Source organism: Trachemys scripta, chromosome 16, assembly GCF_013100865.1.
Source record: "Trachemys scripta elegans isolate TJP31775 chromosome 16, CAS_Tse_1.0, whole genome shotgun sequence".
NCBI classification, from domain to species: domain Eukaryota; kingdom Metazoa; phylum Chordata; order Testudines; family Emydidae; genus Trachemys; species Trachemys scripta.
Genome location: NC_048313.1, coordinates 546,353 through 572,367, shown reverse-complemented (window position 1 = coordinate 572,367; position 26,015 = coordinate 546,353). Strand labels below are relative to the sequence as shown.

At 54.4% G+C, this 26,015-nt stretch overlaps 2 protein-coding genes across 4 annotated transcripts in view; one reads left to right on the top strand and one right to left on the bottom strand.

Annotated features, from left to right (window-relative positions):
- Nucleotides 1-18,531, top strand: part of CLASRP (CLK4 associating serine/arginine rich protein) — a 36,142-nt gene extending 17,611 nt beyond the window's left edge. Inside the window, exons 12-22 of one of the 3 annotated variants that reach the window (XM_034793169.1) lie at nt 247-288; nt 620-844; nt 3,073-3,327; nt 3,726-3,905; nt 4,200-4,239; nt 7,868-7,928; nt 8,024-8,082; nt 8,499-8,545; nt 8,626-8,708; nt 17,473-17,497; nt 18,296-18,531. In XM_034793169.1, the coding sequence (XP_034649060.1) occupies nt 247-288; nt 620-844; nt 3,073-3,327; nt 3,726-3,905; nt 4,200-4,239; nt 7,868-7,928; nt 8,024-8,082; nt 8,499-8,545; nt 8,626-8,708; nt 17,473-17,497; nt 18,296-18,338 (1,060 nt within the window). In that variant the 3' untranslated portion in view covers nt 18,339-18,531. Of the gene's footprint in view, nt 1-246; nt 289-619; nt 845-3,072; nt 3,328-3,725; nt 3,906-4,199; nt 4,244-6,781; nt 6,840-7,867; nt 7,929-8,023; nt 8,083-8,498; nt 8,546-8,625; nt 8,709-17,472; nt 17,498-18,295 lie in introns of those variants that run through there. The other 2 variants (XR_004648420.1, XM_034793170.1) reach the window with 2 other exon arrangements.
- Nucleotides 18,532-24,831: 6,300 nt separating this feature from the next.
- GEMIN7 (gem nuclear organelle associated protein 7) lies at nt 24,832-25,463 on the bottom strand. The gene has a single exon (XM_034793192.1). It carries the CDS (start codon nt 25,301-25,303, stop codon nt 24,890-24,892), a length of 414 nt encoding a protein of 137 aa, XP_034649083.1. The 5' UTR covers nt 25,304-25,463; the 3' UTR covers nt 24,832-24,889.
- Nucleotides 25,464-26,015: the final 552 nt, after the last annotated feature.

Genomic DNA, 26,015 nt, shown 5'->3' with positions numbered 1-26,015 from the left:
TGCTCCATTCAGTAGATGAGGTCTGTGGGGGGCTGCGACACTAGTGGGGTGGGTTAAACCCAAGAGGAGTAGCTCTGCCCTGTTTCCTGCACGGAGTGGGGCACTGGGGAGGGTGAGCAGCGTGGTTGTGCTGCCAGCTGGTCACTCCGCAGGGCGCCTGGCTGCTGGCCACAGGGCAGGCTGTGCTCCTTGAATCTCTCCATGGTCATTGGCACAGGCTCTCCGTAACGTGTTCTCTCTTTGCAGCTATGCGAGGAGAGACAGCCCCACGTACGATCCCTACAAACGGTGAGTGCCTGTAGCTGCTGGGCATGGCAGGAGTGGTTTGCGGCCCCTCCTGGGGGAGAGGCCACTGCAGCAACAGTCTCTGGGGATTCCTGTAGTTGACAAACTCCGACTGTTTCTGAGGGGACCTTGGGCTGGGGGAAGGTCACCCCCTGCTGGAGCAGGTGCTACAGTACACGCTGGGTCTGCTGCAGCCCTAGGGAGGTCCAGTAGGGGTCCAGAAGCTGCATCCACCGCAGTGTGCGTGCTTCTCCCCCCTCCCCCCCCCGGGAGCTTTTGGTAAATTCCACCTCCTGCAGTGAAGCAGCCCCTTCTGTTCTCCCTTCGTTCCCAGGTCGCCTTCAGAGTCCAGCTCCGAATCCCGCTCGCGCTCTCGCTCGCCTTCCCCGGGCCAAGAAGAGAAGATCACGTTCATCACTAGCTTTGGGGGCAGTGACGAGGAAGCCGCTGCCGCTGCTCAAGCCGGAGGAGTCCCCGGGAAAGCCGTCCCCCTTGGCAAGCCGCGCTCCACCCAAGTGCATCAGGGCAGCGCTGCAGCAGGTCATAGCGCCTCCTCCCGGTCGGTAACTCCCCCGTCTGGCTCGCTTTCCCAAACCTTAACACCAGAGACTCAGCAGGGGCTAATGGCCCATCTACGTGATCGGCCTGCACCCTCTGTGCCCCCGATGGGCACCAAGCCAAGCTGCCCCTGCTTGGAGACCCTGTCCAGTGAGAGCTCTTGGCATCCAGTCCTTTCCAGCTGCCATTTCGTTGTCAACCCTGCCCACGGGCTGGCCAGGTGCTGTGTGGGGTGGCCAGTTGGGGGCACTCTCCAGCAGACTGAGCGAGAGGCCTGTTTGGGTTGACAGTGCCTGGAAGGCCCTGAATAGCCAGACCCTCGACTTATGAGGGGGAACTCCGGGGGGCAGCTCAGCCTGGGGCCTAGGGAAGGGACCTGGCATGTCAGTGAGGGGGAGAGATTCTAGGACATGGGGGATCTGGCAGCTGGAAAGGGGCAGCTCTCCTGCTTGCCCACAATATCCCTTCCTCTCCTCTCCTTGCGTTCCCTGCCCCCTTTCCTTCGCTCCCCCGGAGTTGCTGTACTTCCTGGCCCTGTTCTCAGCGCACTGGCCTGTCCCAGCTCCCTCTCCAGACGAGCAGGGCACTTGAGCGCAGGCTGAGAGCTCACAGGGTTGTAAAGTGCCTCGTATGCACCATATAGACCAAGCTAAAGTGCCTGGCCTCGGGGCTGTGGCTGCATCGTTGCCATTGTGTGTCTGTGGCTAACTAGCGTGAGCCGGAGGCTCCACCTGCACCCCATTGCACAGCGCTTGGCCAAGGCTGTGTAGGGAGACGGAGCTGCAGACGCTCTGCAGAGCCCCTGGGTGGTGCCCTCAAGTGGAACTGCATGTCCTGGCGTCTGGGCTGGCACTGGCTAACGTTACTGCCCCTCTCAGTGCCCCGTTGCAGCATTGCCAGAATCCCAGTTTGCCGCGGTAGCTCTGCCCCATGGGAGAGTCGTCGCACATTGGAGCCTTCGCATGGCCCACGTTGCAGGATGGTGGTGATCCACTCTCCCAGCCCTCAGGACATGCTGGGGGTGTGGGGGGCTGCAAAGCCACTTGTCTGTCTTAGGCAGTGAGGCCATGGGAGGGGGCTGTGAGAAGAGCCCAGCGTTCCCATCGGTCTTTCTCAGAACCACTTCCCTCCTAACTCACTGTGCCAGCCGGAGCTGAGCCCGGTGTGGCGCCTGTACCTTGCTGGAGGCCTCGTTGGAGGACCCGGGCAGGGGCTCAGCCCTTAAGGGGAGGGGCGTGATAAGACTTCAGGCTTTTCCCCAGCATTGTGGTAGGATGGTGTAACCAGCCCTGGCTCAATGCAGGTTTGAACAGCCTGTACCATCGCAATTGGGCTTCCCCTGCGTGCTCTGGGACTATGGACGTCGCTGCTAGCCCTGGCCTCCGTAGGGTCTTCTGGGGCAGACGGGCAAGACCAGAACGGACTTGCTAGCCTAACAAGCCTGCATGAAGGCCTGGGCCCCCCGTTCTCCCTGCAGCCTACCTTTGAGGGTCCCCAGTGGGGAATGGAAGATGAAGGATTCTGGTACCGGAAGGACAGACATGAGTTTCTGAGCCCCTAGCCTCTCCTGTTGGGCGGGGGGGGGGCTCCCCCGTCAGTGGGCCCTGGACACCCCCAGATGCTCTCACGCTGTGCACAAGGGAATTGGGCAGCAGGCAGTTGCGTTGCAGCCACTGACGTGCAAGCCCTGCCCCTGGGGACTGGAGCAGAGCTGCTAGCCACCGGGGGGTGATGGTGCAGAATAGGTGGGGCTGGTCCACAGGGTTCTCTCTGCAGCTGAAGCATAAGGACACTGCTGGGGGAGCAGGGGCCACTGAACATGCTGTGAGTCATTTGGGGCACTGCTGTCCGTTTCTTAGCCCTCTCCTGGGCCAGCGTGCAGGGATCCTGGCGGCAGTGAGGGGGAGGTTTTCTGTTGCCTTCGTGTGGCCCACTTGCCGTTGTCTTCTGGCTCTGAAGAGCTGATGTATTTGAGAGTGTCTCGGAGCTGGACTGGGGGAAGAATTGGTAACAACCGTCACAACATGCTTGTTCCTTCTTCATGCCAAGCCCTGCTTCTTGACTCTGGCTGTGCTAGCCGGGGGCAGAGGCCAGGGGCTGAGTCTGCCCAGTGCTACTTAGGGGAAGGGCAGGGATCTTGGCGTGCCGTGGTGCTCTAGTTCTTTGGCACCCCCTGTCACATCTCTGCCCTCTGCGTGAATGGCTTGCGTTGCCTCTGTCCCTCTATAGGAGACGCTCCTCCTCCTCGTCCTCATCCCCGTCGTCCTCGTCCTCTTCGAGTTCCCGCTCCAGCTCCCGCTCCCACCGAGCCGGTGGGCACCACCACCGGTCCAGCCGGTACCGCCGCTCCCACAGCCGCCGGTATTCCCGCTCCCGCAGCAGGAGCCGGCGCTACTCCGGAGGGGGCTCACGGGATGGCCGCCGCCGCTCCAGATCACACTCGGCCGATCGGAGCCGCCGGTACAGCTCCCGTCGCAGGTCCAGGTACGTCCTGCCCGGAGCTGCTCAGTGAGCCGAGTGGGGGGGTTGCAGGAATTTCCAGGCATGGCTTGTTCACCCTGCAATGGGGCCATGTGCTGCTGCAGCCTGCAGTGAGGCAGAGGTAGGGACAGGGCCGGGTGGGGGTGAGATGGCAGCTTTACACCCTGGGTTCCTCCTCCCTTCTCTGTACTTCGAGGAACCGCTCCAGCCCTGGCCGGGGCCACTCCCCCTCTGGATGGGGCTATGGGAGACAACATCACTTCCCGCAGTTATCCGCAGCTGTGGGATTGGCAACCCTAATGCCATGCTACCGCTCCACTTCCAGGGCATGTGGAGGGAGGGAGGCTGGCACGCACTGTGGCGTAGGGAAGGCTTGGAGGCTATGTCCTGTGCCTTTTTAGGAGCCATTCCCGGTCCGGGGAGCGCTATCGTCGGAGCGGCCGAGCGGGGAGACACTGGAGTAGCAGTCGGAGCAGCAGGAGTCCTAGTGATTCACGAAGCCGCAGCAGATCAGCTTCTCCAGCAAGAGAGAAACTGCTGAGGCCTGCAGCTTCCCCAGCCGTGGGGGAGAAACTGAAAAAGTGAGCGAGGGAAGGCCTCCCTGTTCTAGCTCTTCCCCTGGCCTCCCTTCCGCATGCTGTGTTTGGCCTTGAGCCCTGCAACAGAAGGGGCTTCTCCTGCCCCTGCCCTGGGGAGCGCTGGCACCCGGCGGCGTGGGTACGGGAAGGAGACGAATGCCGAGCTCTGTGGGAGCTGCCTGGTCTGCCCGTGTCTGAGGGGGGAGGTTAGTGCTGGGCCTCTCCCTCTCCCAGACAAGGACATTGCGTCTCATCCGCTCCACAGTGCTTCTGATCACAGCTCTTTTCCCCCTCTAGGGCTGACACTGCTGGTGGTAAAGAGACAGGAGCTGCCAAAGTCAGTAAGAATTTAACCTCACCTGTTTAATTCACATCACTGCAGAACAAACTAAGGGACCCTGTAGTTCACGGGAGTGAGGAGATGCAGGGACTTGTCTGAATGAAAGGCTCCTTGACTGCGTTTGAAACCCAAGTCCCCTGTCCCTGGGCTGGAAATCCTGAGCCCTCTCCTCAAGGTGCAGGCCCGCCACGCCCAGTAGCTCCTTAGAACTGAGAATGGACGGCAGCTGGCATAGGCAAGTGCCAGCACCCCTGCCTCCGGGCGAGCAGTCTCAGCTCTGAGTGACTGACAGGTGGGGATGGGTTTCGGGTCACTGTCCCTTTCACTGAATTCCTGGGAACAGAAGACATCTTCCCTTCTCCTGGCTCCACAAAGACCCCGGTCCGCTGAGTAGTAGCCAGTCCATAGTGTGGGGGGTGGGGCTGGCCTGTAAGGGGGCTAACCCAGATCCCCCACCTTCAGTGACCCCTGTAAGCAGATGAACCTATATCCTCTATTGCACTGACTAAGCTAGAATGCAAGGGTGCCAAGCTTTGGGACTATTGCCATCCCTGAAAACCAGCTGGTGCGTCAGTCCCCCTGGCGGCTTCACACCCACCCCTCCCTCGCCAGCTGCGCTCTCCAGACCCTGTTGGTCTGGGGCGTGGGCTGCTCTGCAGCGAGTTCCTTGTGACTGTGCTCCTGCTGCCTGCTTGGGTGCAGGTGCACCAAGCAGTAAACAAAGCGCCGCAAAGAGGAGCTTTGGGAGACTCGTTGAGGGGAGAAGGTGCTTTGAGCTGCCAAGGGGGCTGGGGCCAGGACACACCCTCCCTTCCCAGCTGTTCGGTTCCTGGAACAAACCTCCTGGTGCTTTCGGACTCCGGGCCTTGCAGCTGTGGGATCCCTACATCATTCTGGGGCCTGCTGTCTGTTCCTGGGCAGCAGGTTGGAGCGGCTTGACCCAAGGGTTAGGCTCCTGATCTAAAGCGTGGCCCTCCCAGCCTGCATGGCCCTGACTCCAGATGGAGCCCCTGGGAAGGAGTTCCAGACATGGAGGGAGAGGTGCTGGATTGGAAGCAGGGGGCCCTGCTGTACTCTGCAAGGCCATTTCGTGGCCAAGTCAGCCCGCAATGCAGAGAGGCGCTCTGTGTTCTGTTGACCCTTGTGTCCTTGAGATCCTTAAGAGGAAGGGAAAGCAGGCTTGCTGCATTCCTACCTGGGATCCAGGTGCGCACTGGCTCTCCAGGAATGGGCAGCAGGGTGTTGGCTTCCCTCCATGTGTCTGGGAAGGAGTAGCACCCAATGAACTCCTGATGGTCTAGATCCCAAGGCTGGGCCCCTAGGGAAGCAAGGTGCCTGTGTGGGGGTGTGCAGTGGGATCCTCTGCAGAGCAAGGGAGGGAGTGCCCTTGGGTTTACCCTGGCATCCCTCTGCCTGCCGCTCTGCAGGTCATCTCCAAGCCACCACCACCATGGGGAGCCTTTGTGTGACCCTTAAGGCTCAGGCTGTCAGATGGATGCTGTCTGTCAGAAAGGAGCAAGCCAGGGGTGTATATAGGCCAGGCGCCTTCTTGGTATGATTTGAATGTGGGGAGCTGGCTCTAGCCCCAAGGCAGTTGTCAAACATGTTTTCTTGTCTGCTTAATACACTGGGCTAATCGATCAAATTTGCTAAAGCACTGGGGAAATGTCAATCAACATGACTGACAGCCAACAGCAGCAATCCGCACTAACTTCTCGCATTCAGAGAATCAGACTCGGGGACGAGCTTCTGCACTTCCGCCAGTGGGCTAATGGAGGTGAAGCCCTGGCCAGCCTGGCCCTCCATGAATGGAGCTGGGCTAGGGTGCCCAGGGCTCCCCAGCCCTGCAGGTGTTAGGCACATTCTTCCTTGGCTAGAATCCCTGCGAGAGATCCATGCTGTCCCCAGAGACGTGGAGCTGGGTTCTCTCTGTGCTAACTCTTGGTGCCAATGGTCAGGAGAGCGCTAGGCTGAGCATAGCTGGCCATGAGCCCCAGGGTTTCCCTTAGCTGGTATTGAAAGGCCCCTGGAGTATTGCTGGTGCTGGTCTCCTCCCGGCTGCAGGAACAGGCATGGCTGGCTTGGCTGAGTTCCTCGAGTCCCCAAGTCCTTCCTGTGGCTGTTAGAGGAGCAGCAGCAGCCTCTGCCCAGCTCCCATCTATGCTAGAACCAACTGGAGAGTGGCCCTTGGCCCCTCCTTTGGGTGCCCCTGCGTGCCTGGGAGTGGGTCCCTGCTTGCCTAAGTAGAGTTGCGTATTCTCACCAGTGAAGCCTCTTGTTTCTGGCTGCCTGTCCACAGGGCAGCTCCCCAGAGCTGAGAGGCCCAGCTGGGCACACAGCCTGAGAGTGCTCCCAGAAAAAGTCAGAAAAGTACGTTGTCCTCCCCCTCGCCCACCTTGGAGTGATGTAAATGCATTGGTCACCCCATCTCACACAGGATACCCTAGAACAGGAGGTTCAGAGGAGAGGGGGGGCTTGATCACAGTCTACAAGTACCTGTGTGGGGAACAAATATTTAATAACTGGCTCTTCCATCTAGCGGCGAAAGGTCTAACACGATCCGATGGCTGGAGGTTGAAGCTAGACAAAGTCAGACTGGAACAGTGAGAGTCATTATCCATTGGAACAACTTACCAGCGGTCATGGTGGATTCTCCATCCCTGGCAACTTTTAAATCAAGATTGAATGGTTTTCCAAAAGCTCTGCCCTAGGAATTATTTTTGGGCCGTTCCCTGGCCTGGGTTATACACAATGGTCCCTTCTGGCCTTGGAATCTACAAATCTGAAACAATGGTCAAAGGCCTAGAAAAACTCTTGGCTGGAGGGAGTGAAAAGATTTGGCTTTTTTCCCTTAGGGTATGTCTACACTGCAGTTGGAAGTGGGATTGCAGTATGTGTAGATATGCCTGAGGTAGATTTGACCTAGCTACCTTGGACCCTAGGAGCAGCTGGCCTATGCCTCCACCCCTTCTGCTGTGACTTCAATGCTATTGTTACTCAAGCTAGTTTTGATCAAGTTCAATCAAAACTATCTCGAGTATGTCTACAATCTTACCTCCTGGCTGTAGGGTAGACACTCCTCTAGAGGAGGTGAATAAGAGGCAACAGGAGAAAGTCTATGAATGACTGACTGGTCGAGAAGGGCGATTGGGAGCGTTTCCCTGCCTCACAGCATGAGAAGGGAACATTCCATGAAATTAGAAGGTGAAAATCCAAAACTGATGAAGACATCCACAGACTGACTCTCATATTTTATTCAAAAGGAACTCATTGACATAGGATATTGCTGAGGCCAAAAACTTGGCGAGATGCAATGAGGGACTGGCCGTTTCTGTGGCTGACAAGATTATCCCGAGTTACTCTAGTCAACGCAACACAGAACATTGGAAGTGGGTGGAGAATCTCCTTCTTCAAGGCCTAACCCAGTCTCTAGGTGTCAAGAATCAGGATGAGACCTGCCAGGGCAGGTTGCTCCCCCATCTGTCTGCTGCAGGGTTTCCTGTCTTTTCCTCTGAGGCATCTGGTGTAGGAGATGCCCTCCTCGGCATCCGGATCTGGTCCTGTCTGGCAGTGCCGATGTCCCTGGGCCTTCCCTTAACACGTCTCTGTTTAACTTTCCTTGTAGCCAAAGCTGACTCCGCAGGAGAAGCTGAAGTTGCGAATGCAGAAGGCTCTCAACAGGCAGTGTAAGCAAAACCCGGTTTCATCATGCAATTCACTTGCCGCTCTGGCCTGGCCTTGTGGCAGCTGCTTAAAATCTCTCTCTCTCTGTCTCTCTCAGTTAAAGCTGACAAAAAGGCAGCACAAGAGAAGATGATGCAACAGGAACATGAAAGGCAGGTATGTGACCCAGCTGCACCCTGACATGGGTCCGTCTCTAACCACTGGGCTGCGCCACTACTCCCATTTCACACCCCTGGGTGAAGTGTCTGGCCGTTTGGAATGGCCTCTCTCTGCAGACCCCTCTGCCTGGTTAGGAGCGCTCAGGGATGTGTTACCCGAGAGCAGAGCTAGCATCCACAGCGGTGGTCCAGGGACTCAATTGGCAGGGGTGGGGAGTGAAGTCAGGGGAGCACTGCTGTGCTGAGGGGAGTGTGTGTGTTTTGGGGTTCACACTGAGCTTGGGCGGCTATGCCTCAGCCGAGCTCTGAAGGGCTCTGCCCACAGAATGAACGTGTAGCAGCTGCCTCTTGAGGGCACCTCGCTGCCTGTGCATGACCCGTGGCCCTTGGCTGATCCGTGCCTCTCTCTTTCAGGAGCGAGAAGACGAGCTGCGAGCCATGGCCCGGAAGATCCGCATGAAGTAAACTCTTTTGCTTCCCCTGTTGTTCTCTGGGCGTGCTCTCTGCAGGTTGTGCGCTAAGCCCTCTTGTTTCTCTGCAGGGAGAGAGAGCGGCGAGAGAAGGAGCGGGAAGAATGGGAAAGGCAGTACAGCAGGCAGAGCCGCTCCCCGTCCCCACGATACAGTGAGTAACCACCGCTTGGCACCGCCCTGGCAAGTGACTCCTGTGCAGTCAGAGAGTGGGAGCAGACACAGACTGGGGGGGCAGGGAGTATGACGGGTTCGGTCACAGAGACCCCCTTGGGACTGTCACCTGATTTGCTGAAATTACCTCTGAGCCCATTTTTCCTTCCAGCTTGGGTGTCTAGAACCCTGCCTTGTTGAGCCAGACACGTTAGCCTGCTGCAACACAGACCCAGCGTCTGGACCACACCCCCAAAACTGCAGGCTTTAAGTGAAAACCACTCAGCAGGTTGCTTGTCTCTAGCACCCAGACACCCAGCTCCCAATGGGATCCAAACCCCAAATAAATCCGTTTTACTCTGTATAAAGCTTATACAGGGTAAACTCATAAATTGTCCATCCTCTAGGTCACTGATAGAGAGATATGCACAGCTGTTTGCTCCCCCAGGTATTCATCACTTACTCTGGGTTTACTAATAAACTTGGTTTTATTAATTATAAATAGTAGGATTCAAGTGGTTTCAAGTAATAACAGACAGAACAAAGTAAGTCACCAAGCAAAATAAAGTCTAAACCTAATACATTAAGAAACTGATTACAGGTAAATCTCACACTCAGAGATGTTCCAATAAGCTTCTTTCACAGACTAGACTCCTTCCTAGTCTGGGCCCAGTCCTTTCCCCGGTACAGTCCTTGTTAGTTCCAGCAGGCATCTCAGGTTTTAACTAGGGGTTTTCTCATGACTGGCCTCTTTTGTTCTGCTATGCCCCCTTTCATAGCATTGGCACAAGGTGGGAATCTTTTGTCTCTCTGGGTCCCCACCCCTCCTTCTAAATGGAAAAGTACCAGTTTTAAGATGGATTTTAGTATCATGTGACATGGTCACATGTCCTGTGAGATCCCAGCCTCCATTCTTTCTGGGCTGGCCCACACATACACAGGAAGGTTTGCAAGTAAACAGGTCATTGATTCTGAAGTACCCTTAATGGCTTCCACTTAACATGTTTACATCAGTAATACAAGTTTATATCTTATTCTCCTAACTCCAGATATAGAAATAATACATGCAAACAAATAGGATGAACACACTTAGTAGATCATAAGCTTTGTAATGATACCTTACAAGAGACCTCTTGCATAAAGCATATTCCAGTTGCATCATATTCACACTCATAAGCATATTTTCATAAAGCATATGGAGTCCAGCCTCACAGGGAGCAGCTGCTGTTTGGGAGCTCGCTGTCTGCAGAACTGGGGAGAGAGCTGCTCCTTGCTCCAGCATTCACTGTGATGGTGCTGCAGTGGTCGTGGGCTAGGCTGGGAGGCGACTCAGTGCTACATGTATCCAGCAGATGTCGCTCTTCGTCCTCAGCATGTGGTTTGGATACGGGCTGGGGTCCCAGAGATTAGGGCCTAAATCTTCAGAAGTGGCCAGTGATTTTGAGGCCAGTGGGAGACACTTCCCCGCTTCTCCCAGTACCCTCGAGATCAGTCTCCTGCAGTCCCTCAGAGCAGCCTCTTCTGGGTCCAGGTGTGTGTGAGGGGGGAGCGTGGTGTGTGTGTGTGTGTGTGTTTCTGGGGAACAGTGCCATTCGGGTAGCGTCCAGCCTCTCTAATGGCTCATGCCCCTGGAGGGCCTGCACCCCAGTGGGAGCTGGCTGTACCCAGGGCTTCCCTTTTCGCCAGGAGTTAAGAACATAAGAACGGCCATACTGGGTCAGACCAAAGATCCATCTATCCCAGTATCCTGTCTTCTGACAGTGGCCAAGGCCAGGTGCCCCAGAGGGCAGAGCTAAATCAAGATTAATAAGAATCAGTATTTTTGATTCTTATGTGAAAGTTTAAAAGTGTAATTGGCTTGTTCTGTTTCTATCTGACTGGTAGGACTGCAAGAGTCCGGCTACCCTCCCCTGCTTGCAGGGTCAGGCCTGTACCATTCAGTAGGTCCTTTCCCCAGAGCAGTTGGCTGATCTCCCTATCAGCCAGCTGCTTCCCGGTTAGTCTCCAATTGCTGGACTGGATGGCTCATGCTTGACTCTGCCGTTTGCTAACTGGTAAGAGAATTTCAGAGCGTACATAGCATTTTTTCTACTAAGATGCTTCATTCTTAAAATGACAGGTTTCAGAGTAGCAGCCGTATTAGTCTGTATCCGCAAAAAGAACAGGAGTACTTGTGGCACCTTAGAGACTAACAGATTTATTAGAGCATAAGAAGAAGTGGGCTGTAGTCCACGAAAGCTTATGCTCTAATAAATCTGTTAGTCTCTAAGGTGCCACAAGTACTCCTATTCTTAAAATGCTCATCTCTTCTGAGAGACACGAGTCCAGGGTGTCATTAACATCCGTTCTGAAGTCACGTGGGAGCTTCTGGGAATCCCACCCTGAAATGCCTAAATATAGGCTGAAGGGTCTCACTTTAGGCTTCTACTTCTGAAAATACTGGCCTGTGTATTTAAAAACAAAACAAACAAACAAAAAACTTCGAGATGTGTTGCTAATGTCCAGTCTAATTAGGTGCGTGCACAGCAGCCAGAAGATTTTTCCCCTAGGGGTGTCCGTCGGGTTGGCCTGGGCGCCGCCTGCGGTTGCACCTTTATGGCGCTCAATATAGGGCCCTGCAGCCTTGCAATCCCCTAAGTTCCTTCTTACTGCCAGTGCCGGTTAGCCGGAACGTCTTTAGTTCTTGCTTTGGCAAGCGTCTCCACTCTTGCCATGTCTTTTGTAAATTGTGTATATAGTTATCATAGTTAGGTGGTTTCTTCGCTAAGTTTCATTTTGGGGGTACCCCTCCCCCCAACGTTTTCCGAGCACTAGGACATGCCTCGGTCCCTGGGTTTTAAAGCCTGCAAGGACTGTGGCAAGTCTATGCCCAGGAGCAACCCGCACACTTTCTCCAAAGTGTTTGGGGGAGAGCCATCAGAAGGAGCGCTGCAAGATTTGCAGGGGGGTTCGCCCCAGAACCCTTAAAGACCGGGACCAGTGTCTCAAGAGCCTCATGATGGAGGCTGCGCTCCACCCTCAATCAGACCCTGGCTTGGCAGAGCCGACCCCGAGCACCTTCTCATCGGTGCGGAGTGCACCAGCGCCGAGGAAGGACTCTTTGAGAGACCCTCTGCACTACCCTGGCTCCACCCACAAGGCCTCGACACAGGCAGGCACCGATCTCCGTCTCCGGTGCCCCAAAAGAAGAGGAGGCCGGAGAGGAGCTGCTCTTCTCCAGCTAAGTCCAAGGAGCAGTTGGCTGTGAGACCCGCATCGGGCCACGCCACCTTGGCCTCACTGCTAACCTGGGTCACACCAACTCCTTCCCCCACGGGGATCCAGTCGAGTCTGGACCGTCATCGCTCACCAGCCAGTCACAGCCGAGAGCTGCAGCTCCCGTCCACAGCAGAGGTGTTTGAGGCGGCAAGGGACCTGCTGAAACTTACAGCGTCGTTCTCCCCTCCAAGGAGGGACAAATCACCAGGGCCAGTTCGGCCCTCGGTGCTGTTGAGGGGCAAGCCGGCAACAATGGGGCAGCAATCACCATTTCCTGCGCATTGTTCCCCGGCACCAGCTACCCATGCAGGGGAAACCGCGCTGGTCCCCCGGCACCGATCACTGACACCAGTGGGCCCCACTCCTCTGTGGTCCTCCTATACGGAGTCCTCGGAGGCGGAGTTGTATCGCTCCAGCAGGAGCAGAAGGCCCTGGCACCATCGGCAGCTCTACCCACCACCGTAGCCGGGTCAGTGGCAGGCTCCGCTCCAATGGCCATTCTGGACTCCCTGAGCATTCCTCAGAGCCAGGGGTCGCATTCCAGGTCTTCGTCAGTGGCCTCGGTGTCAACTGTGCCATCATTGATGCTGTCGGCACTGGGGGCATTGGCTGTAGCGACCACTGCAGTCAGCTGCCATGGCTCCGACGTCGGTGGCTCCGGTATATGTGGCGCCGGCGGTCTCGGCACCATCAGTTGTGGCTGCACCATTCTTCCCATCAGGGACTGCACTAGGACACCGGACACCACAAGACCCCTCGGCGCCAAGGGCAGGGAGCACTACCAGCCAGACTTTTGTCTTCGTCCTTGCTGGTGATGGGCACATCAACGGCCCCAGCCCTGGAAGACAGCAGGGTCTTGCAACAACTGCTTAGGAGGGTGGCACAGAACCTGGGGATCTAGGTGGTCAACTGTCTTGCCCCCTCCGCGCCCTCCTGCATTGCCCTGCCACTTATTAAAACTATCAGTGAGATCACTAAGAGCTTGTGGCAGACCCCGGCCTCTTTGCCTCCCACGGTGAAGAGGAATGAGCAAAGGCACTCTGTTCCCTCAAAGGGAAATGAGCACCTTTTATACGCACCCTCCGCCAGATTCTCTGGTAGGGGACGCGGCTACCAGCATGAGTGCTAGGGCTATCAGGGGCCCTCCCCAAAAAACCAGCAGGTGAAGAAATTAGATCTGTTTGGCGGGAAGGTCTATTCGACAGGGGGGTTGCAGCTCCGCATTTCAAGTCAACAGGCCATCGTCAGTAGATACAGCTACAACACCTGCGGAGCAATGGCCAAATTTGAGGAGCTGCTGCCACAGGACTTCCGCGCAGAGTTTTCTGCGCTGGTTGAGGAGGGCAAGCTCATTGCCCCAGCCACCCGCACCATAGCAACGGGGATAGCCATGATGAGGAGCTCCTGGCTGCAAGTCTCTGGCCTCCCCTAGGAGGTCCAGGACCTCCCCTTTGAAGGCTCGTCCCTCTTTTCAGAAAAAACAGATGCAAGGCTCCATAGCCTGAAGGACTCGAGGGCCACACTCCAGTCCCTTGGCCTGCATACCCCCACTACACAGCGGAAACATTTCAAGCCGCAACCTCCATCGTGGTTCTACCAGCCACAGAGCACACAGGATGGCTCTTGGTGGAGGAATAGGAATGGCAGGAAAAGGCCCCACCCTTCTTCACACCAGGGCTATGGCCAGTCGAAGCCATCTTCAGGCCAGAAGCAGACCTTTTGAAGGCGCGCTCAAGGACGGCGTACCAGCACGGACACTGGATCCACCCCACCTTACCTTCCTGAACAGATTGTCCCCTTTCTACCCTGTGTGGACCCGTATTACATCGGGCTGCTGGGGCTCCGCATGATAGAAATTCCTCCAATTCTTGGCCCTTCCACCCCCCTTCCCTGTCCCTCTTCAGGGACTCTTCTCACAAGCAACTCCTCATACAGGAGGTGCATTCGCTCCTACTGCTGGGGGCAGTGGAAGAGGTTCCTCAGGAGCTCAAGGGCAAGGGCTTCTATTCCTGGTATTTCCTAATACCAAAAGCCAAAGGCGGCCTCAGGACCACCCTAGACCTGCGAGAGCTCAACAGATTCATGGGAAAAACTGAAGTTTCGCATGGTCTCCATTATCGCTTCATTGGATCCAGGGGACTGGTATGCCACCTTGAAGGACGCATACTTTCACATCGTGTAATCACCGTCCCACAGACGGTACCTTAGGTTTGTGGTGAACCACAATCACTACCAGTTCACATTCCTCCAGTTCGGCCTCTCAGCAGCTCCTTGAGTGTTTACCAAGTGCATGGCAGTTGTGGCCATGTTCCTGCACAGGCGACCGGTACAGGTGTTTCCGTACCTCAACAACTGTCTGATCAAGGGCTGGTCCAGAGAGCAAGTGGAGGCGCAAGTCGGGTTCATAACAGCAGCTTTCGACGAACTGGGCCTTCTCCTGAATGTGCAAAAGTCAACTCTGTCCCTGGTCCAGCGGATAGAGTTCATAGGGGTGGTATTGGACTCTGTGCAGGCCAGGGCATACCTCCCGGAATTGCAGTTCCAGCCCTGGGCAGCAACATTTGAAATCTCAGGCAGTTCCCTAGCAAAACTGCAAGGAATTGCCTGAAGCTTCTGGGACACGTGGCTGCTTGTACCTATGTGGTACAGCATGCCAGGCTCAGACTCCGGCCGCTCCAATCGTGGCTGGCCTCAGGATATCAGCCAGTTCAGGACAATCTGGACAAGGTCGTCACCCTGCCTCATCGGGCCCTTGACTCCCTCCTGTGGTGGTTTGACCCACAGGTGGTATGTGTGGGAGTTCCCTTCACCAGACCTCAGCCATCCCTCTCATTGGTGACAGATGCGTCAGCCTTGGGGTGGGGTGCATATCTGGGAGAGCTCAGGACACACTCTGGTCTCAGGCGAAGCTTGCTCTCCACGTTGTCAGAGAGCTGAGAGCGGTCTGCCTAGCATGCCAGACATTCCAAGTTTATCTGGAAGGGAAATGTGTCTTGATTATGATGGAGACACATCTCGCAATGTTTTATATAAACAAACGGGTGCACGCTCCTTTCCCCTTTGCCAGGAAGTCCTCAAGCTGTGGGACTTCTGCGTAGCTCATTCAATACAGCTGGAAGCATTGTACCGCCCCGGAGTACAGAACGAGTTAGCAGACTATCTCAGCAGGTCATTCCACAGCCACAAGTGATCCTTGCGCCTCTATGTTCCGAACTCCATCTTTCAACAGTGGGGGTTTCCCCGGATAGACCTGTTCGCCACATGATGCAACAAGAAATGTCAGCAGTTTTTGCTCCTTCCTGAACCACAGCCCGGGCTCCATCGTGGACACGTTCCTCCTTTCCTGGGATGGCCACCTCTTGTACGCGTTTTCTCCCATCCCTCTCGTTCACAAGATGCTCCTCAAAGTTCGGAGGGACGAGGCCTCAGCGATATTGATAGCTCCATCCTGGCCCCATCAACACTGATACACATCTCTCCTGGAAATGTCCGTGGAAGCCCCAATCACCTTGCCGCTCTTCCCGGATTTGATAACTCAGGATCCAGGTCGTCTCCAGCACCTGAACCTTGAATCGCTGCATCTCACGGTGTGGAAGCTCCATGGCTGAATCCAGTGGAGCTCGCTTGTTCAGACCTGGTCAGACAAACCCTCCTTGGCAGTAGAAAACCTTCCACGAGTGCTACCTACCTGGCCAAGTGGAAGAAATTTTCAATCTGGTCGGTGCAACCCTGTCTGTCCCAACACTCATGTCCATCCCCCTCATACTGGACTATCTGCTCCACCTCAAACCACAGGGGCTGTCCATGTCGTCAGTAAAGGTTCACTTGGCTGCCATTTTTGCCTTCCATCCAGGTGCAGAGGGCTGGTCTGTCTTTGCCAACCCCATGGTCAGTTGTTTCCTGAAAGGTCTCGACAGGCTATATCTGCACATCTGACAGCCGGTCCCGGCCTGGGCCTCAGTCTGGTCCTTTCCAGACTAATGGGGCCACCTTTTGAATCGCTGGCGACATGTTCTCTGCTGTACCTCTCATACAAGGTGGCGTTTCAGGTAGCAATAACATCAGCCAGGAGGGTGTCTGAACTTAGGAGGCTCTGATGTTAAGGCCTTGTGTTCTACAGGGACAAGGTTCAGCTCAGGCCGCATCCAGGTTTCCTTCCCAAGGTTGTCTCCCAGTGTCACGTCAACCAGGACATCTTTCTCCCAGTTTTCTATCCTAAGCCACACTCAAGCAGCAGGAAGCAGAAACTTCACTTGCTGGACGTTCGCTGGACATTGGCATTTTATGTTGAGCGAATGAAACTGTTCTGGAAGTCCATTCAGCTGTTTGTCGCCGTAGCGGACAGAATGAATGGACTTCCAGTGTTGTCCCAGAGGATCTTGTCATGGATCACGTCCAGGCATCAGGGAGTGCTATGGCCTGGTGAAGGTACCTGCCCCTCTGCTTACAGCACGCTCCACCAGCGCACAAGCCTCGTCAGTGGCGTTCCTGGTACATGTTGCAGAACAGTGACATGGTCATCAGTACACACTTTCACCTCGCATTATGCAGTTACCCAGCAGGCCAGAGACAATGTAGCCTTTGGTAGCTCAGTGCTTCAGTCAGCGAAACTTTGAGCTCCAACCCCGCCTCCAAAACTTAGGCTTGGGATTCACCTAATTGGAATTGACATGAGCAATGACTCAAAGAAGAAAAATGGTTACTAACCTTCTCGTAACTATTGTTCTTCGAGACGTGTTGCTCATGTTCATTCCAATACCCACCCTCCTACCCCTCTGTCGGAGTAGCCGTCAAGAAGGAACTGAGGGGGTAGCGGATTGGCATGGCCCTATATTGAGCGCCATGAAGGCACAACCCCAGGGGGCACCCAGGCTGACCCGATTGATACTGCTGGGGAAAAATCTTCTGGCGGCCGTGCCCGCAGCGCGCGCACCTAGTTGGAATGGACATGAGCAACACATCTCAAAGAACAGTTACGAGACGGTTAGTAACAGTTTTTTCCCAGTCCTTAAGCTATGTAGCCAGCCAGTGCGTGAGGCTTTGGTGTTCACACAGAATCAGTTGTGGTGTTGAGTGACAGACCTTTACGCTGCTAAGACGTGTTTAATGAAACTGCTGCCGTAGCTCGCAGTGCTGCAGATACTTACGTGCCTGTTCACCTTGGAGCTCACCAGTGATCGCATAGGTATCAGTGGAACTGAGAGTCAGGTTACCCTCCCCTCTTGCAGGGTCAGGTCTGTACTGTTCAGTACGTCCTTTCTCCAGATCAGGGGGCTGAATCCCCTGCATTTCTCATTTAGTTCACTATAAATCAGCACAAGTTTGGAGAGATGTCTCCCCCAGCCTAAAGCTACTGGAAAGGGCTGTCCCACCCTCCAGAGCAGCCAGGTTACCCTTCTCCTGACCACCGAGCTCTTGTGCCCACAGGGTAGCTGCATCTCCTAAGCCCGTGCCCCCAGTACAGAGGCGTCCTCTCCACGTTGTAACCCTTGCTCTTTGCTTTGCAGGTCGGGAATATGGTTCCTCCAGGAGGTAGGTTCAGTCTCCCCTCGCCTGGGATGGGGTAACCAGCCGCCTGCAGCTCCCAGCCCTGCCCACGGGGGAGCTGGGAGGGCAGCCAGTCCTGAGACTTGGGGCGGGTAGGCACAGGGAACACACGTCACTCAGGATCCCGTCCCCACATCCTCATAGACCTGGCGTGCCCTGCTAGTCCCACTTGCGCCCTCGCCTGGCTCCTGGCACTCCACGGGCTCCTCCAGTCGCTGCCTCACACGCTGCTGGCCCCGCTCGCACCCCTCTCCTGGCACTCTGCGGGCTCCTCCAGTCGCTGCTGGCCCTGCTCACACCCTTGGCTGTTCACCTGCATGCTGAGGCAGGGGGTGTCCTGGCCCTGCAGCGGGGGAGGGCAGGGCTGGAGCTGTGCTGAGGGCAGGCTCGGGTGCACTCAGCCAGCTGCATCCATGGCTGCCCTGTGCAGAGCAGTCGTGCCTGGGCGGGAGAAGCGAGGGGAGCTGAGCCCAGGAGGGAGCTGTCACTCTCTGTGGTGCTGCTTGATTGAGGCAGGCCGCGGTTTCCGAGTGGCCCAGTCCATGTGTCACCTCTGGGTTCAGCAGGAGGGAGTCAAACAGTGAGGCCCATGGCAGGCTTTCTCATGGATCAGAGAGTGATGTAGCTCTGCTGCCCCCTATGGGGCGGGGGGGGAGTGCTGTGTGGCTGCTAGTGAGCAGCTGGGGGCCCTCCTTGCCCCAGCCTGGCCCTAATCAGGGCCAGGGCTGCCCCGGCTGCACGTTCCCCTCCTTGCTTTAACCAGCCTGTCTTCTCCCTTTGCAGGCGTTCGCGCTCCCGGTCCAGAAGCCCTCACTACCGCCATTAGAGCGTGGGTCCCAGCGCAGCACTGGTCTCTGCCCCCTGGTGGTGCGATCGGCTCAGCAGGCCCCGCCAGCCCTGCTGTGTAGCAAAGCTGTACATTGCTGTTCTGTTTTTAAGATGCCAGTATCGGATAATAATAAAAACCCTCCTTAGCCCGTGCACGAGCCTTAAACTGGGCATCTGGGCTGAGGCCTCAACTCGGTCTCCCCTTTGTCTCCAGAGCCTTCCACCTTGCGCTCCCCCCCCCTCTGCCCTGAGGGGCCCCCCCGCGGCAGCTCCCCACCCCAGCTCACCTCTGCTCCGCCTCCTCCCCAAGCACCCCGCCCCCGCTCTAATTCTCCTCCCCTCCCAGGCTTGTGGCCCCAAACAGCTGATTAGCGCCGCAAGCCTGGGAGACGGGAGAAGTGGAGCAGCGACCGCGTGCTTGGGGAGGAACGCTGGGGGAAAAAAAATGGGGGGCACCACTTTTTGGCGCCCTCAAATCTTGGCACTCTAGGCAACCGCCTAGTTCACCTTAATGGTAGCACCGGCCCTGTTTGTCTCCGCAAGGACCTGCACCCAGCGTAACTGCAGAGCTTTCCTGTGACACGGGGTGGGGGAGGGGTGGAGCTGAGCAGTTTGACTTTGGGAGGAGGGGAGTGGCTCTGCAGTGTAAGGAAATGGGGGCTAGGGGGCTAGGGCTGTAAGCCGTGTCCATCCCCTTGGAATGGCTGTGGCCTGTCTCTGCAGACAGCAGGAAAGTGGGAGGAATAAGGCTTGGAGGACACAGGGTGGCTTAGGCTGTGGCTTTCCTAAGGAAATGTCAGCTCCCTACAGCCCTGGGCCCTCTCTGCTAGATGGGCTAGTGAGTGCTCTTAGGGGATGCAGGCCTGGAGTGCTGAGAGGGGAGACTCCTTCCGGGGTGTTAGAGGGCTGATTCCTTCTCCCTCCCACTTCCCTGGTCCTTCTCATGTGAACAGAGAGCAACACTACCCACAGTCCGAAGGTGCAAACAATTCCATGTTTATTGGGGTGAACTTCCAGCAAGCTTAAATGCAAGTTCCTTTTTCCTAATTTTCATATCCCAACTTCGTGCCTGTTTGCCCCTAATTTAGATAGTAATATTCTTAGCTATACCTTAACCATTCATTTTACTGAAATTTACCTAACAAATCCTCACCTTGTAACATGATTAGCTAATCTCGGGGTGGCCAACCTGAGAAGGAGCCACAATTTACCCATGTACATTGCCAAAGAGCCACAGTAATACATCACCAGCCCCCCCCATCCACTCCCCAGCACCTGCCAGCAGCCCCCACCAATCAGCACCTACTCCCCCCCCCCCACTGCAATCAGCTGTTTCATGTGCACAGGAGACTATGGAGGGGAGGAGTGAGGGCATGGCAGGCTCAGGGGAAGGGGTGGAGTAGGGGGCAGAGCAGGGGGTTTTGCAGTGAGCACCCCCCACCACGTTGGAAAGTCAGCATCTATCACTCCACCTCTGGAATCAGTGCCTAGGAAAGGAGCCACATAATAACCTCTGAAGAGCCGCGTGTGGCTCCGGAGCCACAGGTTGGCCACCCCTGAGCTAACCAATTATATCCCACCACCTTAATCAGTTTATACCCAGCAAAATTAATGATACAGCAGACAGAACCAGCCAGACCCCATGCAAATAAACAACAGCAACGTGGGAACTATAATGACAAAACAATACAGAAGTGAGGATTTCACAACACCATCTATAAAGACATACGGGTTTCCTAACCATGTCTATTGATAAGTGAGTTCTTACCAAACAAAACTATCAAACTAAATTTCTTTTTACATCTTCTAAGCTCTTCCCTTTCTCTGGAGGTGAGCGATCGGATCCCCTTCCTAACAGCCCCAGCTGGCCTTATTTCAATATGACTGGTTTGAAATGTGTGCGGATGTGACCCGTTCGCTTCCCAGCTTACGGCTTCTCCCGCTGCTTAGCCAAAGGCCTTAGCCTAAGACCAGGGCTTCAGACTGTCACAGCGAGAAAAGGCCCTTACACAGGCAGACAGTGATTCTGAATCTTTCTTTTATACCTCTAGAACTAGCTACATGATAAACATATACCTACATTCTTAAAGTATAGGCCTTTACAGACAGGCCTGAATCTATATCCTAACACAGGGCTGTGAAGTCTCCATGCACTAGCCTGGGCCTTTTCTCTGGACGGTTCTGTTCCAGTTGGGTATGGACCTGTGTCTACTAAACCTGTACATGGCAGGTGCAAGCTCACCTGCTCTGAGTAGGGTTTAAACTGATGGAAGTGTTAAACCAGAACAACTTATGTGTGTGGACGGGTCAGAATCCAAACCCAGTGCCTGTTCTGGTACTTGCAACGTGCCATTACCTAGCTCTTTAAATGCCACTACACCACTGCGAGGAGGCTGGGTAACAAAACAAGAATTGCAATTCATAGAATTGAGGGACTGGAAGGGACTTCGAGAGGTCATCTAGTCCAGTCCCCTAAGTATTATCTAGACCAACCCTGACAGGTGTTCGTCTAACCTGTTCTTAAACACCTCCAATGATGGAGATTCCACAACCTGCTTTGGTAATTTATTCCAGTGCTTAACTGCCCTAACAGGAAGCTTCCTTAATGTCCAACCTAAACTGCCCTTGCTTCAATTTAAAGCCATGGCTGCTCCTATCCTCAGAGGTTAACAAGAACAATTTTTCTCCCTCCTCTTTGTAACAACCTTTTGTATATTTGAAATCTGTTATGTCCCCTCTTTCTTCTCCAGCCTAAACAAACCCAATTTTTTCAATCTTCCCACATAGGTCATGTTTTTTAGACCAGTGGCTCCGAACCTTTCTAGACTACTGTATCCCTTTCAGGTGTCTGATTTGTCTTGTGTACCCCCAAGTTTCACCTCAGTTAAAAACTACTTCCTTACAAAATCAGACACAGAAATACAGAAGTGTCCCAGCACACTATTACTGAAAAATGGCTTCCTTTGTCATTTTTACCATATAATTATAAAATATATCCACTGGAATATAAAGATTGTACATTTCAGTGTAGTATATAGAGAGTATAAAATCATTGGCTGTGTGAAATTTTAGTGTGTGCTGATTTTGCTAGTGCTTTTTACGTAGCCTGTTAAACTAGGCAAATAGCTAGATGAGTGCTGTACCCCCTGGAAAACCTCTGAGTACCCCAGGAGTACACGTACCCCTGGTTGAGAACCACTGTTCTAGACCTTTGATCAGTTTGTTGCTCTTCTCTACGCTTTCTCCAGTTTGTCCACATCTTTCCTGAAATGTGGCACCCAGAACTGGACACAATATTTTATCCCAGCTGAGGCCTTATCAACAGCGTAGAGCAGAATTACTTCTCGTGGGTTGCTTACAACAGTCCTGCTAATTGGAGCTGGTTGATATTAGTGAAACCTGGGGGAATGATTTGCATGCTTAGGATATTAAAGATCAATGGTTGTAACCTATTTAGTAAGAGGAATAAAAGGGGCAAAAGGGGAGGGGAGCTTGATGTCAAAAAGGCCATTACCTGTTTGAGACTTTGATAACAGAAGAAAGTGCTGGTGAATGCTTGTAGATCAATGTCTAACAGATAAAGCACAAGATGGGGTATTAGTTGGTGTCTGGAACAGCCCACCATACACTAGGGAACAGGCTGACTGGCTCCTTACACACCTATCTATAAAATGTAGGGAAAAAACTGATCCTGGGAGACTTCAAGTAGAGTGACACGTGCTGCCTGTATTAAAACATCCTTGTGTTTCGGGTGGGGGGCAGGGCTTGCTGCTTGGCCCCTCTCGCTATTTAACATTTTTATTAATGACCTGAAACAAAACAAGATCACCGAAAAAGTTTGCAGATAATATCAAAATTGGGGGAGTGGTAAATAAAGAGGACAAGTCACTGGTTCAGAGCAAGCTGGATTGCTTGATAAACTGGGTGCAAGGAAACGGCGTGTGTTTTAATACAGCTAAATGTAAATCTAGGAACAAAGAATGCTATACCGACAGGATGGGGGGCTATCCTGGGAAGCAATAACTGTGAAAGTGGTTTTTTTGGGGGGGGGACGGGGGACAGAGGGAATGCTGGATAATCAGCTGAACTCCCAGACTGATGCTGTGGCCAAAAGAACTAATGTGACTCTGGGATGCATAAGTAGGGGACTCTCTAGCAGGAGTAGAGAGGTTCTTTTCCCTCTGTATTTGGCACTGGTACCAATGCTGCCAGAACCCTGGGTCCAGTTTGCATGTCTGCAACGCCCAATAAAACTAGGTTAGATCCAGAAAGTGATTAGAGAGGTCTGGGAAACTTGCTGTACATTGAGACTTAAAGGAGCACGATATCTGTATTTTAAAGAGACCATTAAATGGTGGCTGGATCATGATCTAGAAGTATCCACATAGGCAGAAGTTATCAGACACTAGAGGCCTCTTTAATGTCACAGACACAGGCAGACCAAGACCCAATGGCTAGGAGCGGAAACTGGATAAATTCAGACCAGTGGATTGGAACAGGATATATTATTATTATAATCTGATCTCCTAGAACTGGAAAGGACCTTGAAAAGTCATTGAGTCGAGTCCAGTCCCCTGCCTTCACTAGCAGGACCAAGTACTGATTTTGCCCCAGATCCCTAAGTGGCCCCCTCAAGGATTGAACTCACAACCCTGGGTTTAGCAGACCAATGCTCAAACCACTGAGCTATCCCTCCCCCCCATTTAGATAATTCATTTACTAAAGGCTGTAGTGGATTCTCCAGCACTTGGAGTCTTTCAGTCAAGATTGGATCTTTCTAAAAGACACACTCGAGCTCAGCCCCGAGTTTGGAATGCAGGAATCGCCGGGTAAGACTCCCTGCCGGTCAGACTAGATCACCATGATCCCATATGGTTTAAAAACACGAAAATCTATAAACGCCCGCCTGTTTTAGCGGAAACATCCAGTGCATGTGCTTACCAAGCAATCTCAAGAGCCAGCTACAGCTACCAACAGCCCTCCATGCTAGGGTTGTGTTGTGAATAGGGAAGAACATCTATGGCTCACTATGCTGAAGCTGGGAGGACACCATAGAAGTGTCCAGCAAACAAGATGCCTGGCTTGTCTCATTTTCACAATTAACTCGAAGCAGAAATATGCCTGGGCAAATGCCAAGCACCAACTCCAGCTGCTCAGTGCCTGGGGGGGGGGAAACTTGTTCTAGGGGCCTGATTTTCAATCTAAGTTATCTTAAAGGAGCCTGATCTTCAGGGTCCTCGACAGGTTCTGAAAATCAGGTCTATTGAAGACATCTCCGATTGGATTCCCAAGGAGTGCAAATTGAACCTTTAGTCACAACCGAAAACCTTGGCCAAGTAGCTCATTTCCAGGTCAGAGGGGTGAACCCCATGGTAGGTTCCAGAGGAGAGACTGAAATCCCTGCTCCACTGATGCCAATTCACAGAGTGCATTAGCTTGCCAAGTTTCATCTCAAATGGCTAGGCTCAACCGCCCCGTCCCACCAGGCCAATAACCTGCAGCCTCCCCCTGCAAGTCCGTGGGGTCCTCTTGTCCTTCTGAACTGGCCAAGAGGAACCAGGGAGATCAGATATTAACTACAATCTGAAAGAAATTAGAGCTGGAAAATCCTATTGCATCTAGTGGGCTGCCCCTCCGCCCATCCCAATGGCGCTCTGCAGACTTCTACCAGCTTCCCGGGGAGACCAGTGCACAGCCTGAGACCTTGCTCTTGGCTCAGATTCATCCGAGATTATTGCGTGCTCCGCTTCAGCCTATTACTTTTCAGCCTCACCTCAATCACAGTCCACAAGGGCAGACACGTCTTCTAACGCTGCCTAGGCCATCACAGTGGCACAGGCCTGTACATCCCAGCTCTGTTCTGCACCCTGCCCCACACTATGTTCTACACGGGGGCTGGCAGTTCAAACCTTACAGCAGCAGAAACAGGGAGGTTTTGGTTTTACAGCCGCAATATCCTTCCCTCCTGTGATATTCATGAATCCCACTTTGGGCTGGGTGTCTGGACAGAAGGGAGGGGAGGGGTGCAGCAGTGACAGACAAGGCGCCTCAGGTTTCTTCCCCAATTTGAATAGGTGCTCAGTTACCCACAGCCAACAACAGGGATGCCAGGTGCTCACTGAGCCTCCCAAACTGGTAACGTTCAGCGAGCAGATTTGGTGATCAGGAGCTATTTGCAGAATGATCATTTTGGCCTCCGTGCTCCAAAGTGGTGGAAACTTTTAGGGGTTCTATTCAGTGGGGCCAAGTGGATTATCCAAGGGAATGGGATATTATGTTTCTATAACTAGAAGATAAAAGAAACAGAGATGAGTTGCGCCAAATGGATGCCGCTCCACGCGCCCCCAGCTCCCAAGCTCATTTCCACTCCAATTCAAGGCCATCTCCAGAGCAGCACAAATGGGTGGAGGGGAAGCATCACTTTCCAGCTATGACGTTGGGGCCTGCGAACTCACCTCCACTCTGAAAGGTGAAGAAAGAACTCTGCAAGCTGTACCCGAGTGTGTTTTTATTAGAAAGCAGGACAGGTGGGCAGGGTGCCTGTGGCAGTCACAGCTCGAAGGTGTAGGAGATGATGTCCGAGCAGCGGAGCAGCGCCTCCCTGTGCACACCTAGCGGGGTCTGCAGGTCGGATACCTGGAAGTTCAAGATGTCGATGTCTGAGGCGTCGAAGGCGGCCGAGACGTTGACTCTCTCGTACATCGTGAAGTGGATGGTGTGGCCAACCATGGCAAACAGGCTGCGCAGGTACCGCTCCCGCAGAGCCACGCGGGCCTGTTGCTCCCGCTCCAGATCTGCCTCGTTCCCACAGCCCATAGAGGAGATGCTGATGGGGCTCAGAGCCTGGTACCGAGGGGAGTTGGGGTCAAAGCCACGGCTTGTGCCATCCGGCCCACGGGGCAGGCGGATCACGCTGACTGGCACCTTCATGGCAGGCTCCTGGGGGCAAAGGCAGCAACACATGAGCTGGCAGCGCAAGTCCCTGTGCCAGAGCAATACTTTCCACAGACTAGGGATGTAAATAGTGGTTAAAAAATGTAACTGTGTAACCTATTACAATTTTGTCAGTTACATGGTTAAACATTTAACCAGAGAACTAGCGGTGCGGGGGGGGTGCTGCAGCACCCCCACGTTTTACGCAGGGCCTTACCGCCCGCACCCAGGGATGCTGGCCCTTGCGCCCGGGGGTCCTGGCTGCCGCCCCTGGGACAGCAGCAGGGCCCTGGGCTCCGGCCGGCAGCAGAGCTTAACTGTTAACCCAAACCAATAAGACACATGCTTATCGGTGAACCGGCTAAATAAACGTTTACATCACTACCACACACCTGCCTGGGAAGGGCGGGCTAGAGATACCCTCCCCTCCCCCCAGAGATACCCCTACCACCAACCCCCCCGCATCTCCCAACTCCCCCCCCCCACAAAAATATACCCCCCACCTGGATACACCCAGCCCCTCCCCCCAACTCCTCCTGAGATACCCCCCCACGAGCAACACACCCCAAATACACCCATCCCCCAGCTGCCACCCAGCTCCCCCCGGAGCTACCCCATCAGCGATACACCCAGACCCCCAACTCCCGCCCCCTAGTGCCACCCTATAGCAGCCTCCCCTCACCCCCCCCGCGTCACCCCCCCCGAGCTCTCCCCCCTCCCCTCCGAGATCTCCCCTCCCCCC